At 45.7% G+C, this 12,437-nt stretch overlaps 1 protein-coding gene across 6 annotated transcripts in view; it reads left to right on the plus strand.

Moving 5' to 3' along the window:
• The window catches only part of LOC106576372 (protein kinase C and casein kinase substrate in neurons protein 2), a 44,986-nt gene that overhangs the window by 15,782 nt on the left and 16,767 nt on the right, over positions 1–12,437 (plus strand). For all 6 annotated transcript variants that reach the window (XM_014153503.3, XM_014153507.3, XM_014153506.3 and 3 more), the window contains 6 exons: positions 1,543–1,633; positions 1,797–1,953; positions 2,270–2,505; positions 9,875–10,030; positions 10,293–10,468; positions 10,829–10,949. In XM_014153503.3, coding sequence (XP_014008978.1) covers positions 1,577–1,633; positions 1,797–1,953; positions 2,270–2,505; positions 9,875–10,030; positions 10,293–10,468; positions 10,829–10,949 — 903 coding nt within the window. In that variant the 5' untranslated portion in view covers positions 1,543–1,576. The remainder of the gene's footprint in view (positions 1–1,542; positions 1,634–1,796; positions 1,954–2,269; positions 2,506–9,874; positions 10,031–10,292; positions 10,469–10,828; positions 10,950–12,437) is intronic.

Here is a 12,437-nt window from a genome sequence, read left to right on the forward strand (position 1 = left end):
TTGCAAAGTCATGTTGGTCAAATCTACAATAAAAACTGTTGAGATCATCAACCTCTGTCTGTCGATGGAACTCCTCACACGATCATTACCCTGACAGTACTTGAATATGTGCAGCACTGAAATCAGTGCAGTCTGCTGCCCATCTAGGGGTGTGTGTGTGTGTGTGTGTGTGTGTGTGTGTGTGTGTGTGTGTGTGTGTGTGTGTGTGTGTGTGTGTGTGTGTGTACTAGAAAAGCACAACAGAGAGCATGTGTTGGTCAAGTGTTGTGAAAGCCACTCTTGTCTGTGGTCCCCCCTCCTCTCTCTGTCCTCCAGCCCTAGCTGTGGTTTGGAGGACATGGGTCACTGACCGCCAGGAAACACACACTATCTTACACACAATCATGGCGAGAGGATCAGGGGCCTTCTTGGAAGCTGAAGATAGAGCAGCGATTTAGAGAGAAAGCAGACAGAGGGGGGTAGAGGAGGAGAGGAGGATGGAGAGAGAAAGCAAACAGGGGGGTAGAGGAGGATGAAGGAGGAGAGGAACAGAGGTCTTTCTGTCAGTGGAGTTCCGCTCCCATGTCACTCAGCACAAACGGAAGCTCCCCACCGTGTGTGCTAAAAGGATGGATAAGTCACACACACACTAGGCCCTCTGTGCCACGCTGCACAGAGCTCTGTGTTGTTTTTCAGGATGTAAGGTTTTTGAAATGGGTGAACACACTCACCTGCTGTTTAGATTCACACCAGATTACAGATTGCACACACTCCTATCTGTCTCGCTCTGTTGCCCCTCTTGTTAATTCTTTCTCTCTGGGATCATATCTTTGGCCGTGGTCCCAGTTCGGCATTTCTCAGGAGTGTCACAGTGACGGCGTGATAATTACGTTGCCTGGATGTTGTTTGGAGCGTTTTATGATAACGGCCTTTTACTAGTTGACTGAGAACACACGACAACAGAATGACGCTCTGCTCCCAGCTGCCACTTCATGTCATATGATTGTAGTGAAACTAAAGTGTGTGTGTGTGTGTGTGTGTGTGTGTGTGTGTGTGTGTGTGTGTGTGTGTGTGTGTGTGTGTGACAGAATGATTTAAAGTCAGCCTGTGAAATCTCTTTCTGTCTTCGGTTTTCTCTCACTGTCATACCCTTCATTTATAGGCTTCATTTTCCTACTCATAGAGAAAAAGGAGTGGGCTAGTTGTCTGTCTGTCTGTCTCTTGTGAGTGTTTGTTCATACGGTACGTAGGCCAGTAGCCCCACTAGGCCGTGCTGAAGCCAGGGGATCAGAGTATTAAGTCTGCCCCACACAGGGCTCTCTACACGTGGTAGAACACCAGACGCTGTCAGCACATCCCAGTGCCCTTGGAAAGAATGGACAGACAGACAGGACCTGAGGAAGACCCAGCTAGGGTTGAAAGTAGTTTTTTTTTTATGCAATAAAAATAGCACTTTTTTTGAAGACTCAGTGCTGTCCTGTCCCCTGCAGCCAGTCTGTAGAACAGCCAGTCTGTAGAACAGCCAGTCTGCTGTGTGTTATGGTGTTATTGACTGTGTTTCAGCCCCTGAGGACTGTGGGTACTGAGGGCAGCAGCCATGTCCGGCTCCTACGATGACTCCATGGTCGACGTCTCCAGTGACAGCTTCTGGGAGGTGAGACAGTAGACAACATACAGTATAACACACACACTGAAAAACATACAATTAACAAACATACGTCATTATATGATATGCACATAGCTGTACACTCAACTCCCACACCCTCTCACCTGACCCCCCCCATAACTCCAAGTGTATCTCTCTCTCTCTGTCCCAGGTGGGGAACTACAAGCGGACAGTGAGGCGGGTGGACGATGGCAGTCGCCTGTGTAACGACCTGATGAATTGTCTCCATGAGCGGGCACGCATCGAGAAGTCCTACGCACAGCAGCTCACAGAGTGGTCCAAACGCTGGAGACAGCTTATAGAGAAAGGTAGGCACACACACACACACACACACACACACACACACACACACACTTCAGTGGTCCAAACGCTGGAGACAGCTTATAGAGAAAGGTAGGCACACACACACACACTTCAGTGGTTCAAACGCTGGAGACAGCTTATAGAGAAAGGTAGGCGCAAACACACACTTCAGTGGTTCAAGCACTGAAGACAGGTGTGTGTGTGTGTGTGTGTGTGTTCCAGTCCTTCACCCTTCTGTTCCCGTCACCCCTCTGGACTCTCAGTACCGCACTCCTCATCACCGTAAGCATGCATGTGTTATCTAATCATGTGCATCCCCAGGCCCTCAGTACGGGACCCTGGAGCGGGCGTGGGGTGCCCTGTGCACGGAGGCGGAGAAGGTGAGCGAGCTCCACATGGAGGTGAAGGCGGCGCTGATGGGGGAGGACTTTGAGAAGCTCAAGGTGTGGCAGAGGGACTACTACCACAAACAGATGATCGGAGGCTTCAAGGAGACCAAGGAGGCTGACGACGGCTTCCGCAAGGCCCAGAAACCCTGGGCCAAAAAACTGAAAGAGGTTAGAGTCGTACAGGCGCACACACACACACACACACACACCCGCGCGCAGGCAATACGCACCCGCACAATGCGCACCCGCGCGCAGGCAATACACACACACGTGTGCGCAGACAATGTGTGTGTGTGTATACAACAACCCATGCCCTCAATCTTTTTACAAATTATCAATGAACCCACCAGGTACAACCCCAAATCCGTAAACATTGGCACCCTCATAGATATCATCCTAACCAACTTGCCCTCCAAATACACCTCTGCTGTTTTCAACCAAGATCTCAGCGATCACTGCCTCATTGCCTGCATCCGTAATGGGTCTGCGGTCAAATGACCACCCCTCATCACTATCAAACGCTCCCTAAAACACTTCAGCGAGCAGGCCTTCCTAATCGACCTGGCCTGGGTATCCTGGAAGGATATTGACCTCATCCGTCAGTAGAGGATGCCTGGTCATTCTTTAAAAGTGCTTTCCTCACCATCTTAAATAAGCATACCCCATTCAAAAAAAACTAGAACCAGGAACAGATATAGCCCTTGGTTCTCTCCAGACCTGACTGCCCTTGACCAGCACAAAAACATCCTGTGGCGTTCTGCATTAGCATCGAATAGCCCCCGTCATATGCAACTTTTCAGGGAAGTCAGGAACAAATATACACAGGCAGTTAGGAAAGCAAAGGCTAGCTTTTTAAAGCAGAAATTTGCATCCTGTAGCACAAACTCAAAAAAGTTCTGGGACACTGTAAAGTCCATTGAGAATAAGAGCACCTCCTCCCAGCTGCCCACTGCACTGAGGCTAGGAAACACTGTCGCCACCGATAAATCCACTATAATTGAGAATTTCAATAAGCATTTTTTTTTACGGCTGGCCATGCTTTCCACCTGGCTACCCCTACCCCGGTCAACTGCCCGGCACTCCCCACAGTAACTCGCCCAAGCCTCCCCTATTTCTCCTTCACCCAAATCCAGATAGCTGATGTTCTGAAAGAACTGCAAAACCTGGACCCCTACAAATCAGCTGGGCTAGACAATCTGGACCTTCTCTTTATAAAATGATCTGCTGAAATTGTTGCAACCCCTATTACTAGCCTGTTCAACCTCTCTTTCGTATTGTCTGAGATTCCCAAAGATTGGAAAGCTGCCGTGGTCATCCCCCTCTTCAAAGGGGGAGACACTCTAGACCCAAATTGCTACAGACCTATATCTATCCTACCCTGCCTTTCTAAGGTCTTCGTAAGCCAAGTCAACAAACAGATTAGCGAACATTTCAAATCCCACCGTACCTTCTCCGCTATGCAATCTGGTTTCTGAGCTGGTCATGGGTGCACCTCAGCCACGCTCAAGGTCCTAAACGATATCATAACTGCCATCGATAAGAGACATTACTGTGCAGCCATATTCATCGACCTGGCCAAGGCTTTCAACTCTGTCAATCACCACATTCTTATTGGCAGACTCAACAGCCTTGGTTTCTCAAATGACTGCCTCGCCTGGTTCACCAACTACTTCTCAGATAGAGTTCAGTGTGTCAAATCGGATGGCCTGTTGTCCGGACCTCTTGCGGTCTCTATGGGGGTGCCACAGGGTTCAATTCTCGGGCCGACTCTCTTCTCTGTATACAATGATGTCGCTCTCGCTGCTGGTGATTCTCTGATCCACCTCTACGCAGAGGACACCATTCTGTATACTTCTGGACCTTCTTTGGACACTGTGTTAACCAACTGCTCTTAAATGCAAGTAAATCTAAAGGCATGCTCTTCAACCGATCACTGCCCGCACCTGCCCGCCCGTCCAGCATCACTACTCTGGACGGTTGTGACTTAGAATATGTGGACAACTACAAATACCTAGGTGTCTGGTTAGACTGTTAACCTCTTACATCTAGACGTTCTGCTAGCGGAACACCTGCTCCAATATCCAATGATAGGCGTGGCGCGAATTACAAATTCCTCAAAAATACAAAAACTTCAATTTTTCAAACATATGACTATTTCACAGCATTTTAAAGACAAGACTCTCCTTTATCTAACCACACTGTCCGATTTCAAAAAGGCTTTACAGCGAAAGCAAAACATTAGATTATGTCAGCAGAGTACCAAGCAAGAAATAATCAGACACCCATTTTTCAAGCTAGCATATAATGTCACAAAAAACAAAACCACAGCTAAATGCAGCACTAACCTTTGATGATCTTCATCAGATGACACTCCTAGGACATTATGTTATACAATACATGCATGTTTTGTTCAATCAAGTTCATATTTATATCAAAAAACAGCTTTTTACATTGGCATGTAATGTTCAGAACTAGCATACTCACTGAAAACTTCCGGTGAATTTACTAAATTACTCATCATAAATGTTGACAAAATACATAACAATTATTTTTAAGAATTATAGATACAGAACTCCTTTATGCAAATGCTATGTCAGATTTTAAAATAGCTTTTCGGCGAAAGCACATTTTGCAATATTCTGAGTACATAGCTCAGCCATCACGGCTAGCTAATTTGACACCCACCAGGTTTGGGGAAACCTAAACTCAGAATTACTATTAGAAAAATTTGATTACCTTTGCTGTTCTTCGTCAGAATGCACTCCCAGGACTTCTACTTCAACAACAAATGTTGTTTTGGTTCCAAATAATCTGTAGTTATATCCAAATAGCTCCGTTTTGTTCGTGCGTTCAGGTCACTATCCGAAGGGTAACGCGCGAGCGCATTTCGTGACAAAAAAAATTCAAAATATTCCATTACCGTACTTAGAAGCATGTCAAACGCTGTTTAAAATCAATTGTTATGCTATTTTTCTCGTAAAATAGCGATAATATTCCAATCGGACAACGTTGTATTCATTCAAAGGCTGAAAGAAAAAAATGGCGAAGTCTCGTGAACGCGCATCTCCAGACTCACTGTCCCCAGGCAGACCACTTACAAACTCTGCTGCTGTACTTTGCCCAGAGACAGGAGACGCGTCATTCTGCTTTCTCAACGCTTTACAGAGCCAATGGAAGCCTTAGAAAGTGTCACGTAACAGCACAGATGCTATAATTTCGATAGAGATGCAACAGAAGGACTACAAATTCAGACAGGCCACTTCCTGCCTGGAATCTTCTCAGGTTTTTGCCTGCCATATGAGTTCTGTTATACTCACAGACACACAAACTTTAGAGTGTTTTCTATCCAAATCTACTAATTATATGCATATTCTCGTTTCTGGGCAAGAGTAGTAACCAGTTTAAATCGGGTACGTTTTTTTATCCGGCCGTGAAAATACTGCCCCCTAGCCCCAACAGGTTGAGCATCTCCAATCCAAAATTAAATCTAGAATCAGCTTCCTATTTCACAACAAAGCATCCTTCACTCATGCTGCCAAACATACCCTCGTAAAACTGACCATCCTACCGATCCTCGACTTCGGCGATGTCAATTATAAAATAGCCTCCAACACTCTACTCAACAAATTGGATGCAGTTTATCACAGTGCCATCCGTTTTGTCACCAAAGCCCCATATATTACCCACCACTGCGACCTGTAAAGCTCTTGTTGGCTGGCCATCGCTTCATACTCGTCGCCAAACCCACTGGCTCCAGGTCATCTACAAGTCTCTGCTAGGTAAAGCCCCGCCTTATCTCAGCTCACTGGTCACCATAGCAGCACCCACCCGTAGCACACGCTCCAGCAGGTATATCTCACTGGTCACCAGCCAATTCCTCCTTTGGCCACCTTTCCTTCCAGTTCTCTGCTGCCAATGACTGGAACGAACTGCAAAAATCAGTGATGCTGGAGTCTTATCTCCCTCACTAGCTTTAATCACCAGCTGTCAGAGCAGCTCACAGATCACTGCACCTGTACATAGCCCATCTGTAAGTAGCCCATCCAACTACCTCATCCCCATACTGTATTTATTTATTTATCTTGCTCCTTTGCACCCCAGTATCTCTACTTGCACATTAATCTTCTGCACATCTACCATTCCAGTGTCTAATTGCTATACTGTAATTACTTCGCCACCATGGCTTATTTATTGCCTTACCTCCCTTATCTTACCTCATTTGCACTCACTGTATATAGATTTTTCTTTTTTCTACTGTATTATTGACTGCATGTTTGTTTATTCCATGTGTAACTGTGTTGTTGTATGTATCGAACTGCTGTGCTTTATCTTGGCCAGGTCGCAGTTGTAAATGAGAACTTGTTCTCAACTTGCCTACCTGGTTAAATAAAGGTGAAATAATAAAAGAAAGTTAATGTGGATTCAGAGTGACAAGCTAGCACACACACAAGAACACAGAACCAACCAGCTCAGATGTAAAGAAACACATACACATACACACATCAGCTTTACCCTGCATTTATCAGTCTGTTGATTTCTGCAATAGCCACCACAATTATTCCCATCACCCTTCAGTTCACTTGGACACATATCACTGACTCACTGCTTTGGCTGTTTGCAGCTCCTTCTCTCCTGGACTAGCTGCTATGCTGTACAACAAACAGGCCATTCGTGCTATTTATACAACGGTGGGTCTAATCCTGAATTCTGATTCGTTTAAACCACATTCCAGCCGGTGTCTATTTAAGCAATAAGGCCCGAGGAGGTATGGTATATGGCCAATATACCACAGCTAAAGGCTGTTCTTAGACACAAAGCCTGGACACAGCCCTTAGCCATGGTATATTGGCCATATATCACACACCCCCGAGGAGCCTTATTGCTATTATAAAATGGTTAACAAAGTCATTAGAGAAAGAAAAATGTATGTTTTGTCATACATGTGGTATACGGTCTGATATACCATGGCTTTCAGCCAATCAGCATTCAGGGCTCGAACCACCCAGTTTATAATCCACAAGTTACCACCGGCTAAATCTATGATGTTAGAATGCCTGTTTACTATGTTCCATCTGACTGCGCAATCCACTGTCTCATCAGCCCAGCCAGGCAATTTATAAACTTGATCTCCACTTTAAAAAGCATCTAGACATTATCTCACATTTTCTTGAGACTAACATTTCATTTTCTATATAAACTGGCTATTTCATTAGTGTTGGCCATTCATAGGAAGCAGGTGCGTGTAACTTTACACTGGCCACACAGGCAGCTGCTGAGAAAGGGAAGGCCATTGCGTGTCGAACCGGCACTCCGTTTCTCTGCGGCGCCTTGATTTGTTATGGTGTGGGAAATACACTGGGCTGCTCTGCTGTGCTTTTGGCTAGTAGTAGTGCAGATGAACTACAGCTTCTGTGCTGCTAATACACATACACACACATACTCCTGCTTGCACAAACCAACACACACACACTCACTCAAATGATGTCTGACGTCACTTCTCCTCTGATCTGGTAGTTCTGGAACAGTCCTGTTTTTTTTCTGTCGTCATTTTAGTAAGCTGTTTACCGGGCTGTAGGCAACCTTTTTGGTCGCAGAGTTTGTAGTGTACCTGTTTCACAATCTGAGTATTCCTGGCTTGTGTGTGTGTGTGTGTGTGTGTGTGTGTGTGTGTGTGTGTGTGTGTGTGTGTGTGTGTGTGTGAGATATGTCACAATAAGCCTCTTCCTGTTGTCATTGGGCTTGACAGATTAGTGCAGTATGTGTGAGTTGAGTCAAGGAGGTAATTCATGTACTTGAGGGCCAGACAGTGAGCCAATAGAGAGAGAGGAGATGGAAATGGGCTAACTGTCTTGTCTTAAAAGAAGAGGGTGAATGGCCTTGTCTACTGCATGTGTGTACACACTCACTCTCATGTTTCTTTCTTGTCACATACGCACACAAACAATAACTCTGATAGAACACGTTCCATATTTAATCTCACACTCCGCCTCGCTCCATCTTACTCACTCACTCACTCACTCACTCACTCACTCACTCACTCACTCACTCACTCACTCACTCACTCACTCACTCACACACACACACACACACACACACACACACACACACACACACACACACACACACACACACACACACACACACACACACACACACACACACAGACAGAGCTTCCGTTCTATGATATAATCGGAGCCAATGGCAGACAGGCTGTTCCCTCTGTTCTTTGGCTAAGTGGCCTTTATAGAGATCCCATGATAAGTGGGAGAAGAACATTGCTGGCACTCTGGCCCTGTCCCAAACAACACAATCTAATGGCTTTGTCCACTTCTCTCATTCCCTAAAATTGGAGGAAGAGGCTTCCTCTTTCCATTTGATGTAGATTGAATCAAAACCCAGCTGTTAGGTGGACAGGTTTTGCCAATCGCCAGAGTTTTTCCTAAGTCTATTTTAGTTTCCACCTCTTTGTTTACCAGAGTCTGAATTGGGTGCTTAGTCTTTAAGACTTTCATTATCATATCATTTTGTTACCTTGACTTAATCAAGGTATTATCTTGCCTTTCAAAGACCTCCCCGCCACCATTCCTCTCACCTTTATTCTTTTGAAAAAGCATTGTTCCTTAGCAGTGTCCGCCCAGCCAATAAGCAACATAAGCAGATGCTTTTTGGGGGGGTTTTATCTCCGCCCCATGGCAAAATGTGTAGAATGGCAACGAATCCCTTTGAAAAAGGTCTCGATATGGCATCGATATGTGTCAGAAACAGTTATTCTAGTATCAAAAAGTGTAAGTACTACAAAGTGTAAATATGATAATAGTCTCATCTAAAACAAAGATTGGAAGATCAGTACGTCACAACGGGTAAATGAAGGTTGGGTTTTGATTTGACGATGTCCGTTTGGCCACTAACATGGGGTGAACAGCTGCTGCGATTGTGCTCTATTCAATAGCGTACAGTGATACACACCTGCCCAGCAGCTCCGATTTTGTTTACATGAGACAGCACGTCGCACATTTCTTTTACTTGACAAATACTTAACCAAACAACTTAGCTGTAAAATTGCGCAACTTAAACATCCTCTGCAAAAACGTCTAAATTAATTACAGATTTCTTGAGTTGTCTTAGATTAATTCTGGGGATTTTAAGGAAGTGAAATAGGCTTCCGTGTCTACAGTGTCTCATGGGGGACAAACATCATTAACCAATTGCAGAAACGGTCAGGAAATATGCCTCCAAGACTGAAATTTTGTTTTTGTAATGAGCAACAGAAAAACAAGCCAATCGGCGTGTTCAGTGGCTCTTTTAAAACGGCACATTTCTCTCCACCGCCAAGAGGTGGGCCACTAAATGTTTTGCCTGCGAGGTAGGGGGGCCCCCAGGCAAATCTTGCTTATGGCCCCCAAAAGGCTAGAGCTGGTCTTGTTCCTAAGCTTGTCTACCACTGTAAGGGTACTGCGCGATGCTAACTTGGTTATCAATTGGCTACATAAGCATGTTATTAACCGCTGTACCTTACCTTCTCTGTGCCATATGGCAGATGGAGACGATGAAGAAGGCGTACCACGGGGCCTGTAAGGAAGAGAAGCTGGCCACCAGCCGGGAGAACAACAGCAAGCTGGAGAACAACAGCAACCCTGAGGCCCAGAAGAAACTGCAGGACAAGGTGGAGAAGTGCCAGCAGGAGATGGAGAAGGTAGGGATGGGGGTGGGGGGTTACACTGGTGTAAAAACATCTCTGCGTGGACATGTGTTTTATGTCTGTTGTGTGTCATGACTGGAATGTGACTCTGTGACCATTTGAGTATCCTGACAATATGGAGCAAATGTTTCAGCTCCGTATGTCCGTCCGTGTGTGTGCTTACCTGTGTGTGTGTGTGTGTGTGTGTGTGTGTGTGTGTGTGTGTGTGTGTGTGTGTGTGTGTGTGCGCTTCCCTGTATGATCCTCTGGGTCCCAGACTAAGGAGCGCTATGAGAAGTCTCTGGAGGAGCTGGACAAGGTGACTCCCCAGTACATGGAGAACATGGAGCAGGTGTTTGAACAATGGCAGCAGTTTGAGGACAAACGCATCACCTTCTTCAAAGCACTTCTGCTGGAAGTCAAGCATCACCTCGACCTCTCCACCAATCACAAGTAAGACCCCTCCGCCTCTCCACCAATCACAAGTAGGCTAAGACACCTCCACCAATGACGGGTAAGACCCCTCCACCTCTCCATATCAATTCCAAATGGACCCCTAGCCTCTGCATCCTAACCTTCATAGCTTTATTTTCCTTCTGATTGGCTGCTATTCAAACCTCTATCTATGGGAGTGGTTAGGGAGTAGGTGATAAGGGTCCATTTGGATTTGAGGCTCTACAACCCAGATCTACCTAGAGGGGGGGATTTGGGATTGGACATGGTTCACCATCCATCATTAGGGAAATGCTGATGTACTCTCTCGCTCTCTTTCTTTCTCTCGCTCTCCTGTCTTCCTCTTCTCTCCCTCTCTAGATTCCAGACAGTCTACCACACGTTGGAGGACACTATCTCTGCTGCTGATGCTGAGGAGGACCTCAAGTGGTTCCGCTCCAACCACGGTCCTGGCATGCCCATGAACTGGCCCCAGTTTGAGGTACGGGATGAGTGAGAAGGATGGGAGAGGAATGGGAGAGAGACAGAGAGAGGGCTTTAGCTCCAATGAACTGGCCCCAGTTTGAGGTACGGGGATGAGTGAGAAGGATGGGAGAGGAATGGGAGAGAGACAGAGAGAGGGCTTTAGCTCCAATGAACTGTCCCCGGTTTGAGGTACGGGGAGAGGGGAGATGATGGAGGAGGAATGGGAGAGAGAGGGGTTTAGCTCCCATGAACTGGCCCCAGTTTGAGTACACGTATTGGGAGAGTATTGAGGAAATGAGAGATGGGAGAGAGAGAGTGGCTCAGTGTCAGTGAACGGTTCTGAGTTTGAGGTACATGGTGAGGCAGAGAAGTTATTACATTGGTATTAATAACTCAACAAGATTTATGGCTCTGTGGAAAGATTCCATTGGAACTACTCTTCCCACTCCACCATTTCTCCCTCCAGGTCAGGGGTGTCTAAGTCATTTTGCCTCGGGGGCTGCATTCTCTCTTCGAGGTCAGAAGGGTCACGCTGAAAATGCTATTTCCATGTCGTCAGAATTTTCAAAAAATAGTCCCCAATTAGATCTGTTGCGGTGACCGTGTTACCGCCACACCAGCGGTCACCAGTCATGAAGGCAGTCAAATTCCACGTGATCGTTTAGTCACGGTAATAAGGATCTCCAAGCTCTGATGCTGCTGATGGTCATTAGCAGCATACCAAACTTGCTAACTGCCTGGTACTCAGGCACTCTATTGTCCCTCTAATCACTCTGACATCAATGCAAATGTAATAACAAATCGAATCAAACACTTGAGAGCCCATGATCTCATGTTGCGCAACATTTCAATAGGCTATGCAATTGCGAGAAAACAGTGATGGCCTCTACTAAAAAGAGGAGACTTACCTTTCTATAGGCTAGCCTACTATATTTATTTTTAAACTTTCCTAATATTAAGCACATTGCTAATGGAACATTTGTGCTTATAGCTTACTAACATGTGCAATTTTTTTGCGCTTATAATGTGAAGAAATAGCTAGTAGTTTATCAACATTTTAAGCTAAACGTTCTGATCTGTTGTGTCAGCCACATTGCGTAAAAGTTGTATTTTTTAATGCTAGTGGTTGTATTAATTTGGGATCTATCGCATCCCACAACTGTCCCAGACTATGTTTGGAATATTGATTTCTCACACAGAATAGAATAGGACAACTTTTGTACTATGGGGGATAGTAGATTGACATAGGCTAGTGCTCTTGCTGTTCGTTAGGCCTACTCATCTTGTTGGCTGACGAAAAGTAAATGTGGACAGTTCCAATATCTTCAATATGCACCTCGGAATTGGATGTGCGCTGTTGCGTCCCCCATGTGTCTTTCTTCGCTTGTAGCCTCTGAGAAAGAACCGATCACATGATGGAGCGTGCAGCCCTCCAGGAGAAGGGCACAACGTTTTTTGGGGTGCATTACGGCCACACAAAGGGGATGCCACCATGAAATTCTAG

This window comes from Salmo salar, chromosome 17 (genome assembly GCF_965601325.2).
Source record: "Salmo salar chromosome 17, fSalSal1, whole genome shotgun sequence".
In the NCBI taxonomy this organism is placed as follows: Eukaryota; Metazoa; Chordata; class Actinopteri; order Salmoniformes; family Salmonidae; genus Salmo; species Salmo salar.